The 26,702-nt window shown below is 42.2% G+C and overlaps 1 protein-coding gene across 1 annotated transcript in view; it reads left to right on the forward strand.

Moving 5' to 3' along the window:
* Window positions 1-11,281: 11,281 nt before the first annotated feature.
* Window positions 11,282-26,702, forward strand: part of GARS1 (glycyl-tRNA synthetase 1) — a 42,263-nt gene continuing 26,842 nt past the window's right edge. Inside the window, exons 1-6 of the mRNA XM_070468121.1 lie at window positions 11,282-11,577; window positions 18,942-19,043; window positions 19,923-20,025; window positions 21,000-21,141; window positions 22,577-22,665; window positions 23,070-23,146. Of these exons, the coding sequence (XP_070324222.1) occupies window positions 11,356-11,577; window positions 18,942-19,043; window positions 19,923-20,025; window positions 21,000-21,141; window positions 22,577-22,665; window positions 23,070-23,146 (735 nt within the window). The 5' untranslated portion in view covers window positions 11,282-11,355. The remainder of the gene's footprint in view (window positions 11,578-18,941; window positions 19,044-19,922; window positions 20,026-20,999; window positions 21,142-22,576; window positions 22,666-23,069; window positions 23,147-26,702) is intronic.

The following is a 26,702-nucleotide window of genomic DNA, read 5'->3' on the forward strand; positions in this document are numbered from 1 at the left end:
ACTTCACTAGCCATCTTGAACCAGCCCTGGAAAAGCCAACAGAAATTTAAAGAACTCAGCCGCAACATCCTTAAGCCTTGCACCTGCCCTGGACTTCTTACCTTTGGGCTTCTTTTCAGATGAGAGAAAAACAGAGCACTGTGTTGTTATGCCTGTTTTTCATGTCTTTGTTACTTGCAGCTAGAAGCAATTTCTAGCTAATATTCTCTGCTTCCTGGCCATTCAGACCTCTCTCAAGTCTGCACATTCTTGAACCTGGCTCCCAGGCTCCCACTGACTCCCTGTTGTACCTCAAGTAGATGTCCAGTCGTTTGGGTTAGCCTGAATGGGATCTTGCCTGTATCCAGGTATAAGGCGTAAGTCATGTGGGAAGGACTAAGGAGATGAGGGGCATGATGGGGAAATGGAAGAATCTGAAAAAAGAATATAACTGAATCACTTTGCTGTATGCCTGAAACTGACATATTAATAGTATTGTAAATCAACTACACTTCAATTAAAAAAGAATTCTGTCTTGAGCATCCAGATGGATACCACCTTTTTTCCTTCAGCAGGCAGTTTATCATCCTCATACCAAACTCTTGTACCTGTGGAAGTGTTCTCAGTGACCAAAGAACCCACCATCTCTCATCTCTCCCTGGGAGTTGCCATGCTCACAGCCATTCAGGTGGTCTCAGGCTGCATCATCAAAGATATTGAGTTCAGAACAAGGGAGGTGATGCTCCTGCCCTCTTGACTCTGTTGGAACATACACCAGGTATATCGTGTCTAGTCTTGGCCCCTAACCACAAAGAGAACTGGAGCTAGTCCAGGTAAGGTGACCGTCAGGAAAACACAGCAATGAGGACGTCCTGAGGGACTCGGGACCAGACAGCTCTTAAGGGGATAAGGCTCCTGTGCATAAATGTCTAAGGGCAGAGGGTTCTTGGTGGCCGTGATACAGAGCAAGGACAGGCGGGCAGAAGCTGTAGGTAGGCGGACTTTTGCAACATAAAAACATTATCTGGGTCAGAGTTGCCCTGTGTGGACAGGAAGACTGAGGAGGGAAAGAACAGTCCCTGCTGAGAGGAGTTTGGGGGGCAGCTGAGGGGTTCCTCCTCCTAGGCACCAGGGATGTGGGGAACAGGGACCACAGCTCAAATGCCCACAGGTGCCAGGTGAGTCACCTGTAGGAGCGGTCCAGCCAATGGCACACAAAATCAAAGTTAAAACCAATGGCAGCAACAACAAACTCTATGCATACAGGACAAAGTCTGCAGCCGAGGTGGGACCGAGTGAACGCAGAGCTTCTGCCCAGGAAGCTGGGGGTGGGGGGCTGGAGGAACAGTTAGGTATGCCCAAACTAATACCTTTTGCGGGGACTGCCATAATAAAATACCCCAAACTAGGTGACTTCACAGAAATTCATCATCTCACAGTTCTGGAGGTTGGAAGTCCAAGATCAGAGTACCGGCAGGGCCGTGCTCCCTCTGAAGCTTCCGAGAAAGGATCCTTCCAGCTTCCAGCAGCCTCAGGTGTTCCTCGGCTTCTGGCGGCACAACTCCGATCTCTGCCTGTCTCCCATGGCCATGTTTCCCCTGTATTACCCTCTTCTTACAAGGACACCAGTCACATTGGATTAAGAGCTGCCATGCACCAGGACAAACTCAATTTATAATAATAACTTAGTTATAGCTTCACTGACCCTATTTCCAAATGAGGTCACAGTAGAAGGTGACCTTATCTTTTTTGAGAGACACAACTCAAACCATAACTGGGAGTCTGAGGTCCCATACAGCTGGAGATGTGTCAGCCTAGGGGTACAGCTAGCTTGGGTGAGCCTTGTGCTTATCTGTCTGGTTTTGCCGTCCTGTCTTCCCAGCTTGCATAAGCTTCGTCCTCCCCACCTAACTGGCAAAGCCAGAGTTCCACTGATGTGTGCTGACTGACCGACTCTCTACAGGACAGGTATGGAGGGTCAGACTGCCTTAGGGAAGAGCTGAGAAGGCGCTTCAGGGCTTCCCTATGGTCACGTTCTGGGGGCAGGGTCCCTGGTGCTCAGAACCCTGCTCAGAGGCTACTTCCTGCACGAACACTCCAGAAGGCCTGGCCTCCACGTGCCTGTCACAGCCCTTGCGCTGCGGAGCCGTTGGTTTGTGGGGAGATGCTCCCCTCTGCTGGACAGAGGGAAGTTTGCTCTTCTCCCATTTCTTGGCATGTGTTTCCCTAAGTCGCAGGTTCACAAGCCCAGAGTAAAAATAGTCAGGGGCTAGAGGGTAGCAGGGCCAGTTCCCCCGTTATTCAGGGGGGGAGACTGAGGCCAGAGAGGGGAAAGGCCTTGTCTCAGGTCACACAGAGACCAGACATGTGCAGCCTTACTCCTACCCTAAGGTCTGGGAAGCATCTCTTAGGCTCCTGGGGGTGTGGGCGGGAAGAAAGCCATGGTGGGGCTCCTGCACAGGGCTGAGCTTGGACGACAAATGACCAGGGAAGGAAAAGGTAAAGAAGCAGAGGCATCAGAAAGCTAGACAGACCCTGACTCAGGGAAGACAGCCAGGACCAGCAGTCGTCCACTCACTCAGGATGATTCCCCACCAGCCTGTGTGCAAGTCTAACTCCACACTCCTAAGAAGTCATGGACAGACAGAACTTTTGCAAATCAAATTGCTCTTCTTACCCTCCCTCTCCTTCTCCTGTGTCCCAGATAACCTGACCATCTTTCCCACTTGTGACCCAGTGGTAGTACAGTAGTTAGAGCAAGTTTGTTGTTCAGTCATCCAGTCGTGTCCGACTCTTTTTGACCCCATGGACTGCAGCATGCCAGGCCTCCCTGTCTCTCACCATCTCCTGAAGTTTGCTCAAGTCTACTCCTCTAGAAAATACCAGAACGTATCATAGCTCAAATACAATGGAAACTCACTTTTTGCTGGTGTCTACACATCATAGAGCTTATCAGAAAGGAGTCAGGGAGGGGCTCTGTTCCCCACAGTCACGAAGGGACCAGGCTCTGCCACCCTTAACATATGGACATTGAGACCCAACCAGCAGAAAAGGGAAAGGCATAGAGGATGGTACATAGGCTGGGAAGTGTTGTACAACAAATTTTAGTCATGTCCAATGAGCTAGAACTCAAAGGATCTGGAAAGGACGAGAAAAAAACAGTCCAGACCGGGATTAGATGGTGATCTGATGGGAGGCGTGGCGATACAAGAATACACCTGGCAGACTTCCTACCACAGCTTCTGCTCTTTGAAATCCTTACGTCTGTGCCAAAGCACGCCCCCTACAGGCTGCTCGCTGCCACTGACTGAGCGCAGCTGATGCACTAAGGCAGCTGGTTCCCTAAGCACAGGGGACTTCTCTACTACCAACTTTGTTCCTCAACTCCTAGTGGCTTTGCTGAACCTTCCTTAGACTCCAGGGCAGGCTAGGATGCTTCACTCGGCTGTCTCTCCCTCTCTCCTCCCCGTGGGGTCAGACTTCCCTGTGGTCAGGTGGTTCTCCCGGCTTCCCTCGCTTCCTCCTCCTTTCCTTTCACATAGGTGCTCCCCCCAATAAAATCCTTGCGCGCTTCATCCTGTCTTGACGTCTGCATCCGGGAGGACGCAGTCCAGCACGGGGGACTACTCCCTCGTATTCTGACGCTAGCTCTCTTCGCGGTCATTTAACCCAGGTGGTGAACAAAAGACGCTCTGGGTAATCTCAGAACCTGCAGGTTTCATATAGAGGTACCAGGGGTTAGGATTTCAACATATTTTAGTGGGGGGTGGTGTGTGCGTGCGTGCTAAGTCGCTTTAGTCAAGTCTGACTCTTTGCCACCCCATGGACTGTAGCCCGTCAGGCTTCTCTGTCCAAGGGGTTTCCCAGGCAATACTGGAGTGGGTTGCCATGCCCTCCTCCAGGAAATCTTCCTGACCCAGAGATCGAACCTGTGCTTTCTGCACCGGCTGCATTGCAGGCAGATTCTTTACCACGGAGCCACTGGGGAAGTCCCTGCCCGCCCCAACAGGGTTACTCTACTGTTCTTCACAAGGGCTTTTACAAACCTTCTCCACCCTCCTCGTTACAGCCCTGCAACCCTCCTCTTCATTCAACAAACGACTTTACCTACTCCTTCACAGAAAGACCAACACAAGGGGAGTCCCTCACCCCTAAGCTTTGTCTGCCTCTCTATACCTCCTTCTTCTGTCCTTAATCACCATTTTCATCCTTAGGTCTAATCTATGGCCTCTGTTTTGGATCCCTGTCCTTGGAGGCAGGAACCCTGCACCTCTCCCATTTTTTTTTCCACACCAGGAAATATACCCACTGGCTTACAAGTCCATCTTTATTATTTGCTTTTCCTGATTCTCCTTCTCCAACACAACTATCTGTAGCATGTCTGATTTGCTCTACCTTTAGAATATTTCCTAAATCCAATCCCCTTTTCTCTAAAAAAGAGGATATAGGTTAATACATAACTGATTCACTTTGCTATATACCTGAAACTAACACAATACTGTAAATCAATTATACTCCAATAGAAACTTAAAAACGCCCCAACCTCTTTCAATATCACCACTATTACTATTCTGATCCAGGCAATTGAACAGGCAACTACAGGTAACTACCTCTAACTGGTCTGTCCATCTCCACTCTTGTCTCATTCTAGTTCAATCTCCACACACAGCCAGACATATTAAAAGACACATCGGACCATTTACGCCTCTGCTTCAAATGTTTCAATTACCTCCCACTGCACTGAAAATAAGTGGTTTATTTTTACATGGCTAACAAGATCTATATGATCTGGTCTCTGTTTACGTGATATTATTTCATACTTCTCTCTTCACTCCCAACATTCCAGACACATGGGTGTTCTTACTGTTCTTTACACAGGCCAAGTAGGTTCATACCTCAGGGCCTTGCACATGCTATTACTCCAGGTCTTCTCATGGCTAATTCCTTGTCATCTTTATATCCCTCAAGTGTCGCCTCCTCAGAGAGGCCTGACCACCTACCTAAACACCACCCTTACCTCAGGTCATATTTAATATAATTTTTACACTTTATTATTTTTAGAGTTTTTATTACTGTCTGAAACTATTCACTAGTCAGCTCATTTTTATCTTGCCAGTCTGGTTCCAAAGAACATAAGCTCCTTGTAAACAGAAAGTCTGTCTGTTCATTGCTGTCCATCCAGTGTCTAGAACAATGTCTGGCACCTGGTAGGCACTTTGTAAATGTCACTGACTATGTGACAGGTGCCAGGGCTTTTAAGCAGTATGCAAGATTTGGGGGGGGCGGTGACCTCTTTCTGCTGTGACATTCACCGAGCAAGTCTTCAGAAGTCCCTTGAAGGCGAGCAGTTTGGTCACTTGTGTGCCAAGCTGGAACACAGGAATCATTTCAAAGACTAGGAGTCTCAGGGCTTGCATCCAGCCTCCCTAGGGGTGCTGCATAAGCATGTCTCACCAAGACCCTGACACTGTGACCAGGACGGTGTTTGGGAACAGTTGCTGGTCTCCACTTCTTGAGACTCACAGACCTTGGTTCCCTGTCTCAGAGAAAATTCTGCCACTGTAGCCACTTCTGCTCCTCATGTTCCAAGCCCCTGGGTAGGCATCTTCCCCCATCACCCCTAAGTTAACAGTGTCGGAAGATAAAATCTTCCCTTAACTATGCCAAGGACTCAAGGAGGGAAGGGAAGGGCAGCGGTTCTCTTTCCTCCTGATGCTTCCACACCAGTAAACTCAAAACAGACATTAATCTGGTGATAAATGACTCTGAAGCAGCCAAAGATACTATCACTCAGGACCTTGCCTCCTAGTTTTTGGAGGACAGAGGCTGAAACAAATCTTTGCTGGGGCAGGCTGGAGGTTGAGACAGAACTTTATTAATGACTCAGAGGCCAGAAAGGGCTTCCCAGGTGGTGCTAGTGGTAAAGAATTCACCTGCAATACAGGAGATGCAGGAGATGTGGGTTTGATCCCTGGGTTGGGAAGATCCTCTGGAGGAGGGCAAGGCAACCCAACCCACTCCAGTATTCTTGCCTGGAGAATCCCATGGACAGAGGAGCCTGGTGGGCTATAGTCCATGGAGTCACAGAGGGTCAGACACAACTGAAGAGACTTAGCACACACACATACACACGGGAGCCAGAAAAGAGCCACTGAGAGAGAATTAAGGAAGCCAACCCAGCTGGATCATAGCCTGTGTTCACTCCTCCTACATTTAGGATCTTTTTCAGGGCACCTCCCTGCTTTAGCCCCCACTATTGCTGCTGGCACCTAAGTGCAGAAGACCCATAAAAATCAAGCCTTGGAGTCCTCTGCTTCTCAGGGGTTAAATGTTTACTGAATGACTATTTGATAAGTGCCTGGCTCTTCTATAGTAAGGAGATTCAGGGAGGACACTATAGTCACTGCTGTGACATTCTCACTGTCAAAGGTTCACAAGGTCCTTTAAAAGTCAACAGATGGGCCACTCACTTCTCAAGACAACAGACTGTATGGTTGACTCAGGGAAGAACCCTGTATTAGTTATCTGTTTTTGTGTAACAAATGACCCTAAAATCTATCACCTTAAAAAACAACATTTATTACCTCACAGTTTCTCTAGGTGAGAAATTTGGGAGCTATTTAGCTGGGTGGTTCTGGAGTAGGGTCTTCCATTAGGTTAGAGTCAAGACGTTAGTTGGGGCTGCAGTCAGCTGAAGGCTGGAGTGGGGCCGGAGGACTTGCTTCATAGGTGGCTCACTTACTTGGCTTATGGGAGGAGGACTCATCTCTTCATTGGCCATTGGTACTAGTCATCAAAAAGCTGGAGAGGAGACTTCCCTGGCAGTCCAGTGGTTAAGATCCCTAAGGAAAACCACTTAGGAAATTCTGCTAAGGTCCTTGCGGACCTATTGAAGTATCCTGAGGAGAGGTGCGTGAAGCACAGCTTTGCCCTTTAGAAATAATCACTGAGGCAGAAGTAGGGAGGATGAACTGGAGGGAGGAAAGGACAGATTTGGGGAAGAGTGATAAGACTATCCTCACATGAACATGAATGTGACATTATTGATCTAAAGAATTTTAAAAATGTATAACTGTATCCAGAGTGTACAGAGTTTAAACATGGTTTAATAAAAATCTAAATAAGAGTATATCTAAAATTTTTAATTTTCATATTTAAAAATTTTAAGATAAAGTCAAAATTACCTAATAAATAAAGCCAAAAACTATGCTTGCTGCTGCTGCTGCTGAGTCGCTTCAGTCGTGTCCGACTCTGTGCGACCCCACAGACGGCAGCCCAGCAGGCTCCTCTGTCCCTGGGATTCTCCAGGCAAGAATACTGGAGTGGGCTGCCAGTTCCTTCTCCAATAACGATGCTTAATAAATATCAAATTTTGAAATAAAAAATTTAAAAATACAAATAATTCTAAAATTTATATGGAAACACAAAAGACCCCAAATAACCAAACTGATTTTGAGAGAAATGAACAGGGCTGGAGGAATCACCCTTCCTTACTCTAGACTACACTACAAAGTTAATTAACACAGCCTGGTACTGGCACAAAAACTGACAGACAGCCCAATGCAATAGAATAGAGAGCACAGATATAAACCCACATGCCGTGGTCAACTAATCCATAACAATGGAAGCAAGAATATACATCAGAGAAAAGACAATCTCTTCAATAAGTGGTTTTGGGAAAAGTGGACAGCTACATGTATTAATAAAAGAATGAAATTAGAGCATTCTCCCACACCCTATACAAAATTAAATTAAAATGTATTGAAGACCTAAATGTAAGAGCAGAAACCACAGAGGAAAATATAGGCAGAACACTCTGACATAATTCATAGCAATTTTTTTTGTTTCCTAATAAAAGCAAAAATAAACAAATGGGACAAAAATAAACTTAAAAGCTTTTGCATAACAAGTGAAACCACTGACCAAAAAAAGGCAACCTACTGAGTGGGAGAAAATATTTGCAAATGATATGACTGACAAAGGGTGCATATCCAAAATATATAAACAACTCATACAAGTCAACATAAAAAAAAACTGATTAAAAAATGGGCAGAATAACTGAACAGAAATTTTTTCAAAGAGGAAACGCAGATGGTCAGCAGGCACATGAAAAGATGCTCAACACTGCTAATCATCAGAGAAATGCAAATCAAAACCTATCAATGAGATATCACCTTACACCTGTCAAAACAGCTATCATCAAAAAGAATACAAATAGCAAATGTTGGCTAGGATGTGAAGAAAACAGAACCCTTGTACATTGTTGGTAGGAATGTAAATTGATGCAGCCACTGTGAAAAACACTATGGAATTTTCTCAAAAAAAATTAAGACGAACTACAATATGATTCCACTCCTGCATATATACCTGAAGAAAAACCAAAAAGACAAACCTGAGAAAAATACCTGTTCACAGACCCCAATGTTCACAGAAGCATTATCTACAATTGCCAAAATACTGAAGCAACTCAAGTGTTCATCAGCAGATGAATGGATAAAGAAGATGTGGTACACTGGAATACTACTCAGCCACAAACAGGAATGTAACTTTGCATTTGCAGCAACATGGATGGACTTGGAGGATATTACGCTAAGTGAAATAAGTCAACAAGAAATACTGTATGATACCATTTATATGTGGTATCTAAAAAATAAAACAAACTAGTGATTATAACAAAAAAGAAACAGGCTCAAGTACAGATGTAAGAGTTGGACCGTAAAGAAAGCTGAGTGCTGAAGAATTGATGCTTTTGAATTGTAATGCTGGAGGACTCTTGAGAGTCCCTTGGGTTGCAAGGAGATCAAACCAGTCAATACTAAAGGAAATCGACCCTGAATATTCATTGGAAGGACTGATGGGCTAAAGCTGAAGCTCCCATACTTTGCCCACCTGATGCAAAAAGCTGACCCAGTGGCAAAGACCCTGATGTTGGGAAAGATTGAAGGCAAAAGGAGAGGGGGACGGCAGAGGATGAGATGGTTAGATAGCATCACTGACTCAATGAACATGAATTTAAGCAAAGTCTGGGAGACAGTGGAGGACAGGGAAGCCACAATGAATTGGACAAGACTTAGTGAATGAACAACAACAAATAAAACACAAACTAGTGGTTACCTGTAGGGAGAGAGAAGGATAAAGAGGCAATATAAGGGCAAGGGATTAAGAGTATGAACTATTATGTATAAAATAAGCTACAAGGATATATTGTAGAACACAGAGAATATAACCAATATTTTATAAAAAGCTATAAGTGGAGTGCTGTTGCTGTTGTTCAGTTGCTCAGTAGTGTCCAACTCTTTGCAACTCCATGGACTGCAGCATGCCAGGCTTCCCTGTCCTTCACTATTTCTTGGAGTTTGCTCAAACTCACATCCATTGAGTCGATGATGCCATCCAACCAGCTCATCCTCTCTCACTCCCTTAAAAACTGTGAATCACTATCTTGTATACCTGGAAATAATACACTATTGTATATCAACTTAACTTCAATTAAAAATATAAAATTACCTGTTAAAATAAAGCCAAATAAAAATTATGATTAATAAATATCAAAACTTGTACTAAATGAAGTATCATCTAGCAGGTGCCCAATATTTAAGTTTCATGTCAGGTTAACAAACTTAAATATATTCTCTGTGTATAAAACAGTTATACTACAAAGACCTACTGTATAGCCCAGGGAACTATATTCAGTATCTTGTAAAAATCAGTAGTAGAAAAGACTCTGAAAAATATATATATATGTATAACTGAATCACTTTGCTATACACTTGAAACTAACACAACATTGTAAATTAATTATACTTCAATGAAAGTACATATACTATCCAAAAAAATCAATCTTGAAATAAAAGTTTTAAGAATACAAATTGTTTAACATTCTGTACCTGCTCTGCTTATGCTAAGTTGTGTGTACTTCTCTAGAAACACAAGCTCAAAGAGGAGAAGTAATATGAACTTTTCACAGTTCTGGGAAAGGTGACTTTAGTCTGTTGAGCCTGTGTACTCTTGTACACTCCTGGGCCCGGGTCCTCTTTGCCCATGATCCCTTTCATTCCCTGGAAGACTTGATTTCCAGGCATCTTCCTCGCCTCCTCCACTCTGGACTAAGGTGTGTACGGTTGGTTTCAGGAGATACCCTCAAAACCATCCTCCAAAGTCAGTACCAATCCACCTTCCCCTCAGCTGTGTGGGAGTGTCCCTGAGCATCTCCTAGCATTTTCCATCATTTCCATTTTAGGCATTCTGGTGGGTGTGTGTAATGCTATTTCTAAAATTAACACATTCCTTATTCTTCTATTCTCTCTGCGGAAACAGAATCCAGCTTTTTCAGCCAACCTGCCCGAGGGAGGGAAGAAGCCACTTCCAGAGGGTCCATCATCTGGGGCCTCACCACGGGTCAGGTCAGCTGAGGCAGGGCCAAGCAGAGCGAAGCCGGGACACCTGGATGCTCCTCTCCACTCCCCAGCACAGTGTCGCTTTCCAGCCTTTCTCATGTCTTTGCCTCTTACCTTTCCTCATCTTTGCTGATTCAAATCTTGTTCACCCAGCAAAGGATGGGCAGCACTGATCTTCTCCAAATAAGTCCATCATTCCTCTTCTCCCTTTCTTCAGCTTTTGTCTTGACATTGGGAAGGCATGGATGGGTGAAGATGAACAGATCATTCACTTCTCTTGACCTGTTTCCTTATCTGAGAATCATCTGAGCTTGGGCAACACTAAGTTTAAGTCTCTATCTGTTTTGACGTCTACCCAGGTAGCTCAGCGGTAAAGAATCCGCCTGCCAATGCAGGAGACTCGGATTCCATGCCTGGGTGGGGAAGATCTCCTGGAGGAGGAAAAGGCAACCCACTCAAGTATTCCTGCCTGAATAATCCCATGGGCCGAGGAGACTGGTGGGCTACAGTCCATGGGGTCGCAGAGTCGGACGTGACCCTTTAAGAACCAGGGGGCGAAAGAAGGAAACAGAAGTGTGTACTCCTGTGGGTCGGCCAGAGCGTCAGTGCCCCTGTACAAGCCTGTGCTCTGAAGGTCCTCGTGAGTTTCAGTCCGCGTGTCTCGGACGGGGCTGAGATGTCCACTTAAATGTCCACTAACGCATTGTGCAAATCTGTTCACCGGGGGTCTACCTGGGACCCCACAGCCCTCTTGTGCGCCCAAGGCGGCTCAAGCCCTTTCGGGGCTCTGAATGATTCCGGGTCCTTCCGGGGTTTTGTGTCGAATCGGCCGGTGGCGACCCGGCGCCGCGTCGCGGGGTGGGGAGTGTGCGGCTGCGCGCGCCGCGGCGTTTACGCGGCGATTTCATCATGCTCCCGGCCCGGCCGCGCGCGCCGCTTCCGCCGCCGCCCCCTCCCGACCTCCCAGCGCCGCCGGCTCATGCCCTCTCTGCGTCCGGCGCTGCTTAGAGCTGCCCGCGCCGCTCTGCTGCTGTCGCCGCCACCCGGTTTCCCGGCCCGGCCTCCGCTCCTGCCCTGCCGGCCCATCAGCAAGCCCGGCGGCGCCACGACCTCTTTCCCCGCCGCCGCCTCCCGGAGCAGCATGGACGGCGCCGGGGCTGAGGAGGTGCTGGCACCTCTCAGACTAGCCGTGCGCCAGCAGGTACCGGCATTCTGCGCTTTGCAGTCAGCCCCGGCTCTCCTCCCCCCGGTCCCCTCCTTCTCATCTTCTCTCTCTCTTTTTCCCGGGCACCGGTCCACCTCATCGATTACCCGTCTCTTTCATTCTCTGGAAGCCCTTGGTTTCCAGGCATCTTCCTCGCCTTCTTCACTTTGGACTCAGGTCCCCGCGTGCGCCGGCCACCTTCCCTCCCGTGGATCCCTCTCCTTGGGTGACTCCCGCGGATCCCTCGACATTCTGCGTCCCTTCTCTCGCGATCTGTTCTCCTTTCCCAGTCCTTGTTACTGCTGTGCCTCTTCCCTCTCCGATGACGCTGGGATCTGTAACCCTTAGCTTCTCCACCCTGTCCTAGCTCAATAACCTTAATTTTAGATTTCCTGCCCCTGCTATGTTCTTTGTGCTTCCTGGGTGGCGAGATTCCTAATTCCTCGCTGGTCAGTTACGAGTCGAAGAAGATGCGGGTTCTCTCTTCTTACCGCCTGACTCTCTTTTTTTAATCTTCAAGATGCTTTAAATATTGTTTCCTCCTTGACATCTTCATTCGGTGCTTAGTTAGCCGAATGGTCCGCTGAGAAAGCAAAATAGTTGAAACCTGGATAAGGGGAGGTTTTGAACTTTGTTTCTCTCTTTTAATAATGTGAGTTCATCCTTCGCTCCTGTCATTTTCTGGGTTCCGAAAAGACCACTTGAAACGAGTGAGCTTTCAGATCGTAAACGTGGGAAGCTGTAAATGTTCCCGAGTTAATCGGTGAAGGCAGCTATCCTTCGTATGGAACATTTTGAAATTTGATTTTGCGGAAGGGAGGGAGGTTTCATGGGCTGGAGAGCTTGGTGGTTTAATCCAGGCCTCCTTTTCCTAGGGCACTGCATGGACATCAGAATTTAGAGAGGACAGGGTATTTTCACATCCAGTCAGGTAGAACCAGAAGCTCGGAATAGAAGCCCAAGAGTAGATGACCTAGTAGGAAGCACCCAACGGGTTTCTCCAGCACCGGCGCCTGATGCAATAACTTGCCTTGGCTACAGAGGGTGGATCCCTCTTTCAGAAATAATTCATTGGGGCAGCGCTGCAGAAAATTCGGCAAATTCTTCCACTGTATCTACTTTTCTCTAGTTTAAGCCTGATTGATTCTATACTGTTTAATTTTGAAGTTTTACTGTGGGCTTCATTTATTCTTTTTTCTTTGTATCAGAGCTTTATGAATGCTTATTCTCCATCTTCCTCCACACACCCTCCTTAAATAAAATTAAGTGTGATTCCTTTGTCTTTTCTCTCTCAACTTTTTCCCCCCCCTCTTTCTTCATATCCTTCACTTTAGAAGGGAGAATACATCTAATTTGGAAAAACGCACACCCAAACCCCTCCCTCTGCCACGTTAGCCTGGAACTGCAGTGCACATTATCCATCTGTAGTAAGACTTTGGAACTAGTTAACTGAAGTAAACTTTGATGGGGGAATAGGCTTCCGCTATTATTACTGTCTTGTGTATTGTCTATGTTGGCTTGATTGCTAGATATTTGGTACTTCAAGCTATTTTCCAAATATGTAAGTTAGTCTATGTAAGTCAGTTTGTGTTTTCTTTTCCTAATTTTTCAGGACCACACATAAATCAGTTAACAACCTGGGACTTTGAATTGCACTGATTTCAGGGTCAACTGGAAGGGAATTTAAAGATAATCTGGTTAACCCTTGTTTTTTTTTTTTTTTTTTTAATGTTTTCGAAGAAATGAGATACAATTTCCACTGCAAAGTTTGTGCAATTGAAGGCATCCTTAGAGTGGGATTTGTAAGATGCTTAATAACGGGTCTCGTTAGTGGCATGTGTTTCAAATAAATAGCTAGTTTGTATAAATTTGCCAATCTGCTATGCCATGTGAATGCTGCTGTTTTTTACAGATTTGGTTTGTTGATTGGCTGAAATGTATTTCACCATGGCATATTCTTAGTTATTTCCTGAAGAATTTAGTTTTGGAGCTTATAAAAGGGCCTCACAGCATCTAGGAAACTGTTAATTGTTTGATGAAGGACACCCTAGGGCATTGAGCTAAAAAAAATTGGGAATTAGCATACAGTGGCCAGACTTTATTTTACCAGATTTGTTGTTTAGTTGCTAAGTCGTGTCATACTCTTTTGTGACCCCATGAACTGTAGCCCACCAGGCTCCTCTGTCCATAGGATTTCCCAGGCCAGAATACTGGAGTATTTTGGAATACTGGAAATGGTTGCCATTTCCTTCTCCAGGAGATCTTCCTGACCCAGGGATCAAACTCGGGTCTCCTGCATTGCAGGCAGATTCTTTACCATAGAGCTACCAGGGAAGCCCCATTTTGCCAAATAAGGGCATTAAAAAAAAAAAAAGCAGTGCAATCAAGAAACTACCATCTGGTTTCCCCTTTTATTTCATAACAGAAAATATATTTTAATACCTAAGATAGGACAGGCCATAACTCAGAATAAAGAACAGTCTTTTATATTTGAAAAATGTTCTGATACCACCCCACCACCACAATCACCACCATGCTGATGAACATATCCTGGAGTGTCTTGTTTGGGAAGTGGCTCTAGGGCAGCGGTTCTCAAGGTATGGTCTGCAAACCCTTGGAGGTCTCCAGGGTCAAAACCATTTTCATGATAAAACTAAGATGTTATTGGCATCTTTCACTCTGTGGACATTTGCAGTGATGGTGCGAAGCGTGGTGAGTAAAACTGCTGGCCTGCAGCACTTACCAAGTAAGGGACACTAAGCCTTCATATTCTCTACCACAGTCTCACACTGAAAACAAACCAAAAAATCCTCTCTCAGTTTTGCTTTAGAGTGTCCTTGAAAAAGCAGTAAGAATTACTAATTTTGTTAAATTCAGACCTCTGTGTACACATCTTTTTAATATTGTGTGACAAAAGAGGAAGTATGCATAAAGCATACTCATGTATGTTGATTGAGGAAAAGCACTTATGATTGAATTGCAAGAATGAAGCATACTAAAATGCCTGACAGACAGTGTTATTCAGTCTTGGGTTTTGGGCATTCGTTCATTTTCTGTAAAATGAGTGAAGTAAGATTGTCACTTCAAAAAAGCAACTGATAGTATTTGTGGCCAATAAAGTCAGTCTTGGGATATGTTAGAGCCCTGGATTTTTCTTTGCTTTGATTTTCTGAACTAAGAGTGCCCATTAAAGCTCTTGCTTAATCCACAAAGGACAAATGATACATTTATGAAGTTTTTGTCAATAGTTGTAAAACACTTGGGAATCTGAAATTAGTTTATTAATCTTAACAAGAACCCTCTAGGTCCATAAGTATAAAGTTAAACATTGTTAAATAATGTTTTCTTGTTTTTCTTGGCTGACTGAATATGCACCATGATATGTAATATGTATGAAGGATGAATGAAAAAGGTCTGTTGGAATGATTTCTCATCTGTAATGATTTCATTTTATAAACATAGACTTTTAGTTCTAATCTGTGTCTTTATGGTAAGAATTTATGCAGAAATTAAGCTTCTAGTTGATGTATCTTAAAGGTAGTTTAGAAATATTGATATTTCACATTGATCTCATTCAACACACACACACACACACACACACACACTAGTCAGTGGTGAAGAAAGAGGAGAGAAAATAATTAGAAATTAGGAATCCATAAGTACTTTCTTTCCATGTTTAGATCAACTCCAACTTTTGTTTTCAGAATTAGATCATTATAAATCATGGTTTTAATTATTCCATTATTCAGAATAAACTTGATTATTTTCTTTTTTAAAAAATTTATTTTTAATTGAAGGATAAATTGCTTCACAGAATTGCTGTACAAAAAATTGATTCACAGAAAATTTCTTTACAGAATTTTGTTGTTTTCTGTCAAACCTCAACATGAATCAGCCATAAGTATACATATATCCCCTCCCTTTTGAACCTCCCTCCCATCTCTCTCCTCATCCCACCCCTGTAGGTCAATTATGTTCTTAATTGAGATTTTCAGAGATGATTAACTCAGTGGAGGATTCCTGACTCTCCCACTGCTTCTGTTGATAGTGAGCCTCTCCTTAAATGTATGTATGTGTGCCTCATTCTATGCCTGAACTTTAAAAAACAGGCAAAAATGATTCAGGAAAATGAATTTTAAGTTCTTAACCTTTACCAACTTGTGGCCTTGCTTGCCCAGTGTCCTTTGAAAAGCTCCAAAAGAAAAGATGGGAGTGCCAGTACTTGACACACAAAGGTAGGTATTCAAAAGAACTGCTTGCCACCTTCTTTTCAGAACACAGACTCTCATAGGTTCTTATCCCGATCAAAAGGCACTGTTAGTGAACCTTTAAGAGGCAAGTGTTCTGACAGGTAGAGTAAGGGAAAAGAAGCTCTGAATGTGTAAAGACTAAGCCACTAGGTATTTACCAAGTATTAAGTGCTTGGGATTGTGCTAGGTTTAGGTTGTGATATCAGGCAAGAAATATTTGAGTGCCAGAATTGACATTCTAGGGTTCCTGTCTTAAAAGAACCTGCTGTATAATGACAGGGACAGATGAAATGTATGTAAATAAATAAGCCAATCCATTGATGGGGTGATTTCAGGTATTGTGTGTGTAATAAAGAAGTTAAAATTAGAAGGTGACTGAGGATGTTGCTTTAGCTAGAGAGGTCAAGATACTAAAAGCTGTTAGTATAATAACAGACCAGACCTATTTGTATTTAATAAGAGAATGAAAAGAAGAACCAACTCAGTGACTCTCTAAACGATTTCAGACTCAGTGTCCCCTTTTATACCACATATTTTGAAATTCATTACTATCCTGTAATGAAGTTCATGTCTCAGAAATATCATATTTCATAAGAAAAATATATGTACACATAGTGCTCTAAATACAAATAAAAAGTAATTTGTAATAAATACTATGTATTTCAGTATGTAAGTTTGGCGGTATGACTCCACTGGAAGTTATACTGAAGTAAGCAGATGCTGCTGCTGCTGCTAAGTCACTTCAATCGTGTCCGACTCTGCGACCCCATAGACAGCAGCCCACCAGGCTCCCCCGTCCCTGGGATTCTCCAGACAAGAACACTGGAGTGGGTTGCCATTTCCTTCCCCAATGCATGAAAAGTGAAAAATGAAAGTGAAGTTGCTCAGTTGTGCCTGACTCTCAGCAACCCCATGGACTGCAGCCTACCAGGCGGCTCCGTTCATGGGATTCTCCAGGCAAGAGTACTGGAGTGGCGTGCCATTGCCTTCTCCGAAGCAGATGCTTATACCCCTATACAGATTTACTGTGAAAACAGTTGCTATTCATGAACATTGATAAAGATATATTGCATTGTTTACTCAGGGCAGCAGCATAGCCAGTAGTCACATGTCTTCTTTGTTTTTTGTTTCAGACAATAGCAACTTTCTAAAATTCCGAACAAAGCAAGGTATAGTCTTCCTTTTTTATTTTTTCAGTTGAGGTATAGTTTATTTGGGGACTTCCCAGGTGGCGCAGTGGTAAACAATCTGCCTGCCAGTGCAGAAGATGCAAGAGACACAGGTTTGATCCCTGGGTGGGGAAGATCCCCTGGAGGAGGGCATGGCAACCTACTCCAGTATTCTTGCCTGGAAAGTTCCATGGACACAGAGCATAGTGGGCTACGGCCCATCGAGTTGCAAAGAGTATCATATAACAGCAACTGAGGACCCATGCATAGTTGATTTTAGTCTTCCTTTAAATTACATTTTCTTGGGCGCATCCCTGGAAAATTCAATGTATGTTAAAACTGGGGAAATACTTCTCTTTATAAGCAGAGTTAGGTTCTTAGTTCAGATAATTTTAAATAGCTTTTTTGCCTCCTAACTGGGACATTCTGAAATAGCATGAATTCAGGAGAGGGGGTTCTGTTCACTGAATGAGGAAAGTAGGCAGGAGCTTGGAAAAATAGCCACAATGGGGAAAGGATGATGGTAGGCCCCTTAAAGGAGTTGGGGTTTTAGAAAGAGAAAGGAGGAATCAGTTTGAAAGTACAGAGGGGAATAAGGAGAATATGTATCCCATTTCCATTCTCTTTTCTGTGTTTGATTATCTCTATTTGCAACTTTGTCTTTCTGTTCCATTCCATGGAATGAAAATTATCCAGGGGTAATTTCTTTGCAAAGTCACTAATTCTCTCTTCAGCTGTCTGATCTGCTGTTTAAACTGTCCAGTGAGTTTTAAATTTCAGTGATTTATTTCCTAATGTTCTATGTGGTTTTTTTTTCAAGTCCCCTGATTGTTTTTGATAGTCTCTTATTCTTTGCTCATGTTTTTGATTCCTCTTTTTATTTTACTTTAAACATCTTGAGCATTAAAAAAGTATGTTTGATCATTCTAATACTTTTAAAGGATCTAATTTTGTTATTTGTTGTTTCTGCCAAGTCTCACTCATGGTGGTTTTCTTCCTTGTGGATTTTAAAAATTTTGAGCTGAGTGCTTATTATTTTGGTAATCTTAAACAAAGTCTTGAAAGGCCTATGGAAGGTCTACTTTAGAGAGCAATTGCTTCTGTTGTGCCCCCCAGGGCTCTGTTAATTTGATACCTTTTAATTTCTCATCTTGAAATTTCCCAGACCATGTGGTAATGTTTTGTTTGTTCTCTCAGATTACTTATTCTACCACATTACTGTAAGAAAATCAGTATATGGGTGGTAGGTTGTTGGAAGTGAATAAAGTAATCTAAAGAAATTAGCAAGGAAAAAAATGTAACAGTAGAGGGCAGAGGAAGGTAAGTGAGAACAAATGGGCAGAGAAGCAAGCAGAAAACTGAAACAGTCTATTTTTTTTTTTTTTTGTACACAAGAAAAGAGAGAGATTCAAGGAGATGGTGATCAATTCATTGGTTCTTCTGAGTTCTCAGTGCTTCTCTTGCTCTTTACTTTTTTTTTTGGCTGTGCTGGATCTCTGTTGCAGGGAGCAGGTTTTCTCTAGTTGCAGAGTGCATGCTGCCTAATTGTAGCACGTGGTCTTAGTTGCCCTGTGGCATGTGGGATCTTAGTTCCCTGACCAGGGATCAAACCCCCATCTCCCTGAATTGCAGATTATTACCCAGTAGACCACCAGGGTTTTTACTTTTTGATCAGTGCTTTTCTCGCCTCTGTGCATCTCCTCCCCATAAACAAACCAGTAATAATCACTCTGCAAGCTTAGTTATTTTATGTACCTGTCTATATATATAGATTATACATGCTGAGGGCAGAGACCTGCAGTATTCATAATGACCTTTCACATAATAAACCTTTGAATTTCCTCATTCTCACACAGATACTGCTTAAAAGACATGCTGAAAAGCACATTTCTAACTTTACTTCTGAAACCAATCATGACTACAGATTCTCTTTGTTGGCTAGGGAGATCTTGTACGAAAACTCAAAGAAGATAAAGCACCCCAAGTAGATGTAGAAAAGGCAGTAGCTGAGCTCAAAGCCCGGAAGAGGATTCTGGAAGCAAAGGTGAGTCTTGGATCCTTGGAAAGGAACATAAGTAGGTATAGAATTGCTCATCTTTACTTAGTCTCTGTGGGTGGGAGAGACCTAGAAAAAAATCTAAAAGTTGCTCTATCTCTCTTTATCCAGAATGCCTTCTCCTCCTTCTCTACTTGGAAGACTCCTTCCTTTCAGTGTGTGATTCAAACTGTCAGCTTTTCTACAAAACGTTCCTCACCCTAACCTACTCCTTCTCCCACCAGACAGAAACCCTAGACTGGTTGTGTTCCATGAATTTCCCTGGAAGGCAATTGTGTTCTTCTTGGTGAATTCTTTCATATTTACAAATAATGGTTATGCTGTTTTAAAAATTTTTTCTTTTAAGGAAAAGTTGTATTCATCTGATACCTGCTTGCAAACCTTTCAAATTATCTCACATCACTAAACTGAAGTTGTTTGGAGTTTTTTCTTTTTTTGGCCAAGCTGAGCAGCTTGTGGCATCTTAGTTCCTCAGTCAGGGGTTGAACTCAGCCCCAGCAGTGAAAGCGGCCAGTCCTATCCACTGGGAAGCTAGAGAATTCCTCATTTGGAGTTAGTTTTAAGTCACTATTTCACTACAATGATCCTCTAAAAATTTAGATACTGTTTATCAGTATCTACATCTAAGTAAGCCTAGTTTTATAATCTTGTAAATAGTCATACATTTTCCTAAATAGTTAAGTAAAGGTATCTTTTCTGTAACTCAGAGGGAAAAACCCCTAAGGTTTCTATTGTTTTAAGGGTATGAAAATCTTGTCTGATAAATTTTATATTGAATTCTGAAGAATAAAGCAAATTTAGGTGTGTAAACTGAAATTCCCACTCACTCCTTCAATCACATATTTTCTCTTAAAAAATCTCTTATAGGAGCTAGCATTACAGCCCAAAGATGATGTTGTAGACAGAGCAAAAATGGAAGATACCCTGAAGAGGAGGTTTTTCTATGATCAAGCTTTTGCTATTTATGGAGGTAGGGGATTAATGAAAGAAAAAACGTGTTGTTCATGGCTTTAATATGGTTCTTAAATGAAAAGCACAACTTGCCAATTGATACCTCGTTGTATCAGGTCATGCAAAGCAGAGGATAGATACCTTGCATTTATTTGTTTAGTCATTCATTTGGTATGATATCAGTTCTTATTTCCTTCTACCCTCCTTATTCTTGAAGACAGCTTCTTTTCCATTAGGACTTAATCAGACTCTTCTTAAAATCCCAGTGGAGACTTGGGAGTAGTAGAGGGCCATTTGTAGCACTGGCCAACTGTAATGTGCCGTTCCCCACAAGGGCAGTGGTGAACCCTAGTTCCTATATTATTCATTATGGCAACTGCCAGGTGAAAAATTCTTCTTAGCTATGCAGATAAATTTCTGCATTCCTCTGAACACTACATGAATTAATATAGACAAATATAACTCACTGATATTTTTCATAAGTAATGGAGATTATTGCAGCAGTATTAAACTTTCAATACTTTACCACCAAAACTTGATTTGATTTTTAGTCTGAGCAGATCTCTAAATGTTTTATTTCTTGAGGTTTAAATAGTGGCCCAAATACCAAGACTATATTGGAGAATGGGGTATTGGGCATCATTGTTATTCCACTGATGCAGCAATTTATTTTCTCATTTCTATGGCAGAAAACTATAATCTGCTTTTTCATTTTGTTTCTTGCATAAGGAAGAACTTCTTTTCAATTTTAGGTTTTTCTAATCCTACTTGAAATTTCAGCCTTCACGTACAGAAAAAGTAAATGGAGTAAGACCTTTTCAGTTTAAACTTCTGTCACCTAGTAGGAGATAAGACTCTTTAGTATTGGGGGATTTGAAGTGTTGGCTTGAATACATTTTTTCGGAATATGTGAGTCTTTCAAGTTTCTGATGTCTTCTTGCTTTGATTTGTTCAGAGTGATAAGGTAGAGTACGCTTTCCTCTCATTTTGCAGGTGTTAGTGGTCTTTATGATTTTGGCCCAGTTGGATGTGCTTTAAAAAACAATATTATTCAGACCTGGAGGCAGCATTTTATTCAAGAGGAACAGATCCTGGAGATTGATTGTACGATGCTCACCCCTGAGTCAGTTTTAAAGTAAGATTTCTACTTTGAAGGCTGAAATGCTTTAATTTATATACTTAAGTAACTTTTTGATTAAAAAAATTACCCATGTTCATTGTGAAAATCTGAAAAATAAAAACAAAATATATAGTCGTTGCCAACAGATAGCCAGTTTAAAATGTTGTATTTATCCTTTCTTTTTAAGTTTAGGAGTAGCATAGTGTGGTGTTTAGTAGTAGCACAGTGCTTTTTTTCACCTAATATAGGTGAACATTATGTCAATAAGCTTAAAGAGTATTTTTAATGGCAGAATAGTATTCTTTGTTACAGATGTGGCATGATTTACTTAGCTGGTGCATTAGTATAGGTGTTTAAGTTTTAGTTTCTGAGTTTTGATTGCTCTGAACATCCTAATAGATGAATATTTTTTATATCCTGGTGATTTCTTTAGTATAAATCCACAGAAGTTCTGGGCAAAGCTATGTACATATTTTAAATTAAATACTATTATTTGTATTGACGTTTCAATGCAGAAATTTAGATTGTTCCTGCCAACATTGTTGAAAGCAGGTCAGGATTTCTCAGATATGAAACTGAAAGAGGAATTGTTACTCTTTTTCATCATTTCATTTAATATTGCCTGCTGAAGAGCTAATTTTCACTATTTGTGTACTTTAAAATGAAAGTGTTAGTCTCTCAGTCATGTCTGACTCTTTTCAACCCCATGGACGGTAGCCTGCCAGGCCCCTCTGTCCATGAAATTCTGCAGATAAGAATACTGGAGTGCGTAGCCATTCCCTTCTTCATGGGATCTTCCCAGCCCCGTGATCGAACCCAGGTGTCCAGCTTTGCAGGCAGATTCTTTACCATCTGAGTCACCAGCGGAGGCTTTTGTGTACTTTAGGCTGTCTCTCAATAATTTCAGGCAATTAAAATAAGTTGAATTCTTGATGATAGATCTGAAAGATTGGGACAAGCTATTAGACTTGCTCCACTAGTAGGAGCCACATAGCAATAATACCGGTGTCCCTACAGGTTCAGTGGCAGAAAACTCTTTCTTTAAGGTTCAATGTCTATACTGAGTGCTCGCAAATTCTTGGCTAGTCAAATTCCCCATGGTTTGGCTTTTGCTTGGATCACTAATAATAATGGGATAGGCGTGGAGTAACTGATCCTGAAAAGTAGCACAGACCTTGACAGTTTGTGAAAAAGTATAATCTAGTTAATATATTTTTTCCTAAGGGAAGGGAGAACTTGGGGAGCAGGTAGGAATTGATTTAAGGAAGAATTTTCTTTGGCATACATTTTTATCTACCATGGGATATTCCATAATAGATATGGGAGCTTTCATCTGTCAGATACACAGATGTAAGCTATGGATAAATATGTAGATGGGAGATTGTCTTAAAAGGTAAAATTTATGTGTTAAGCTGTATGAAAATGACTAATTGACTTGGTATTAACTTAGGACTTCTGGCCATGTAGACAAATTTGCTGACTTCATGGTGAAAGATTTAAAAAATGGAGAGTGTTTCCGTGCTGACCATCTATTGAAAGGTATGGCTTTTCATCTCAGGTAAACACCTTTTCAAGTAGGATTGATCAAAGCAAAGGGTTTGGATTAAACTTTTCTCTCAAGTTTTTGCATTTTTTTTCTTGGGACATAATATACAAAGAATAAAGTGCACAGATCTTAGTATATAGAACAAGTCCCTTATTTAAAAAAAAGAAATATATATATATACACACACACACATATATACAGATAATTAGAAATTCTAAGTCACCAAAAGAATCAAGAGAGTATCATGCCTATCTCTGTAAAATCAGCCATAGGATTCACATAAATTAAGACATTATCTTTGGGTTCATTTTTTTCCCTGCCCAGTGTTGAAACTCAAAAGTACATTGTTCTTTTTTCCCATTGATTGAAATTGACATGTACAACACTATTCTTGCAGCTCATTTACAGAAATTGATGTCTGATAAGAAGTGTTCTGCCGAGAAGAAATCAGAGATGGAAAGTGTCTTGGCCCAGGTAAGTACTTGAGAGACGTTATCATGATAACCCAGGTAGGCGCTGTCTTTCTTTTCAGCATTTGATGACTTGAATTCCATGTTGTGCTGACCTGGTCACAATAGTAAAGAAGGAGAGCTTACCTTCTGTCCTTCATATCATCTGTTTTTGTGTTTTTATTTTCTCTGTCAGTGTTTTATGGTTAGCCCTTTATTTCTGTTGAACTAACAAGTCAGTGTAAATCGGAATGAAATTAGTTTTCTCTCCTCGGAAACCAGTTTTCTGAATTTAATAGCAAAAATCAGGACAATGTCTAAGGATGGGTAGTGTTCAGTGTGGAGATTTGGGGCAGACATCTGTGTGAGACTGTCTCATCAGCCACTTGATCTACTTTTGATTGGACTGTCCCTAACTATGTGCTATTCTTAGAACCTGATGGAGCAGGCCCCTGCTTTTCCTGTAGACCTTTAGTCTTGTATTTAAGTTGACAAGTTTTAGGGAAGGCATTGAGATCATCTATTCTGACTTTTAGCCAAATGCAGAAATACCTTCTATATCAGAAGTAGTTCTTACCCTTTTGGGGAGGGGGCACAAACTGCTTTAAAAATTGATGAATACTGCATACCTTTGCCCCAGGAGGATCACATGCCTGTATGTGAATGTTGCTGATTTCTCAGCTCATTTATCCTTTAAAGCAAAGTATTTCTCCAGCACCATGTTTGATCATGAAATCCACCACAGCTCATCTCTTAAATTTTATTTACTTCCTTGGATGAAAAAAAAACCAACCAATGCTTTTTTTTTTTTTTCATCCAAGAAGTAAGATTTCCTCTACCTTGTGTATGAATAAGTAAGGCTGAGTGTAGAACTAACACCCCCAAAAGATGTCCTTTTCATTATAGGAGACTGAAATGGAAAGGTAGGAAGTCAAGAGATACCTGGAGTAACAGGCAAATTTGGCCTTGGAGTACAAAATGAAGCAGAGCAAAGGCTAACAGAGTTTTGCCAAGAGAACACACTGGTCATAGCAAACACCCTCTTCCAACAACGTAAGAGAAGACTGTACACAAGGACATCACCAGATGGCCAACACTGAAATCAGACTGATTATATTCTTTGCAGCCAAAGATGGAGGAGCTCTATACAGTCAGCAAAAACAAGACCAGGAGCTGACTGTGGCTCAGATCATGAACTCCTTATTGCCAAATTCAAACTTAAATTGAAGAAAGTAGGGAAAACCACTAGACCATTCAGGTATGACCTAAATCAAATCCCTTATGATTATATAGTGGAAGTGACAAATAGATTCAAGGAATTAGATCTGATAGACAGAGTGCCTGATGAACTATGGATGGAGGTTTGTGACACTGTACAGGAGACAGGGATCAAGACCATCCCCAAGAAAAAGAAATGCAAAAAGGCAAAATGGTTGTCTGAGGAGGCCTTACAAATAGCTGAGAAAAGAAGAGAAGCAAAAGGCAAAGGAGAAAAGGAAAGATATACCCATTTGAATGCAGAGTTCCAAAGAATAGCAAGGAGAGATAAGAAAGCCTTCCCCAGTGATCAGTGCAAACAAATGGAGGAAAACAATAGAATGGGAAAAACTAGAGATCTCTTCTGGAGGAGGAAATGGCAACCCACTCCAGTATTTTTGCCTAGAGAATCCCATGGACAGAGGAGCCTGGTAGGCTGCTGGCCATAGGGTTGCACAGAGTCGGACACAACTGAAGCGACTTAGCAGCAGCAGCAGCACAGATCTCTTCAAGAAAATTAGAGATACCAAGGGAACATTTCATGCAAAGATGGGCACAATAAAGGACAGAAATGGTATGGACCTAAAAGAAGCAGAAGATATTAAGAAGAGGTGGCAAGAATACACAGAAGAACTGTGCAAAAAAGATCTTCATGACCCAGATAACCACGATGGTGTGACCACTCCCCTAGAGCCAGACATCCTGGAATGCAAAGTCAAGTGGGCCTTAGGAAGCATCACTACCAACAAAGCCAGTGGAGGTGATGGAATTCCAGTTGAACTATTTCATATCCTAAAAGATAATGCTGCAAAAGTACTGCCCTCAATATGCCAACAAATTTGGAAAACTCAGCAGTGGCCACAGGACTGGAAAAGGTCAGTTTTCATTCCAATCCCAAAGAAAGGCAATGCCAAAGAATGTTCAAACTACCACACAACTGCACTCATCTCACACGCTAATAAAGTAATGCTCAAAATTCTCCAAGCCAGGCTTCAACAATACGTGAACCATGAACTTCCAGATGTTCAAGCTGGATTTAGAAAAGGCAGAGGAACCAGAGATAAAATTGCCAACATCCGTTGGATCATCGAAAAAGCAAGAGAGTTCCAGAAAAGCATCTGCTTCTGCTTTATTGACTATGCCAAAGCCTTTGACTGTGTGGACCGCAACAAACTCTGGAAAATTCTTCAAGAGGTGGGACTACCAGACCACCTGAGCTGCCTCCTGAGAAATCTGTATGCAGGTCAAGAAGCACAGTTAGAACTGGACATGGAATAACAGACTGCTTGCAAGTTGGGACAGGAGTACATGAAGGCTGTATATTGTCACCCTGCTTATTTAACTTATATGCAGAGTACATCATGCCAAATGCTGGGCTGGATGAAGCGCAAACTGGAATCAGGAGTGCCGAGAGAAATATCAATAACCTCAGACATGCAGTTGACACGATCCTTACAGCAGAAAGCAAAGAAGAACTAAAGGGCCTCTTGATGAAAATGAAAGAGGAGAGTGAAAAAGTTGGCTTAAAACTCAACATTCAGAAAACTAAGATCATGGCATCTGGTGTAATCACTTCATGGCAAATAGATGGGGAAACAATGGAAACAGTGACAGACTTTGTTTTCTCAGGCTCTAAAATCACTGAAGATGGTGACTGCAACCTTGAAATTAAAAGATGCTTGTTCCTTGGAAGAAAAGCTATGATCAACCTAGACATCATGTTAAAAGGCAGAGACATTACTTTGCCAACAAAGGTCCGTCTAGCCAAAGCTATGGTTTTTCCAGTAGTCCTATATAGATGTGAGAGTTGGACTGTAAAGAAAGCTGAGTGCCAAAGAATTGATGCTTTTGAACTGTGGTGTTGGAGAAGACTCTTGAGAATCCCTTGGACTGCAAGGAAATCCACCCAGTCAATCGTAATCGTGAATATTCATTGGAATATTGGAATGTTGGAATCCAGTCGTTAATATCATTGGAAGGACTGATGGTGAAGCTGAAACTCCCCTTTGGCCACCTGATGCGAAGAACTGACTCACTAGAAAAGACCCTGATGCTGGGATAGATTGAAGGTGGGAGGAGAAGGGGACGACAGAGGATGAGATGGCTGGATGGCATCATTGACTTGATAGACATGAGTTTGAGTAAGCTCTGGGAGTTGGTGATTTACAGGGAAGCCTGGCGTGCTGCAGTCCATGAGGTTGCAAAGAGTCGGACACTACTGAGTGACTAAACTGAGGACTTCCTAATACTGCTTTCCTTTGCTGGAAATTACTGGACATTTCTCCACCATTGCCTTGATTTTTTTAAACCTGCTAATTTTCCTC

The sequence above is a fragment of the Odocoileus virginianus genome, chromosome 1 (assembly GCF_023699985.2).
Source record: "Odocoileus virginianus isolate 20LAN1187 ecotype Illinois chromosome 1, Ovbor_1.2, whole genome shotgun sequence".
NCBI lineage: Eukaryota > Metazoa > Chordata > Mammalia > Artiodactyla > Cervidae > Odocoileus > Odocoileus virginianus.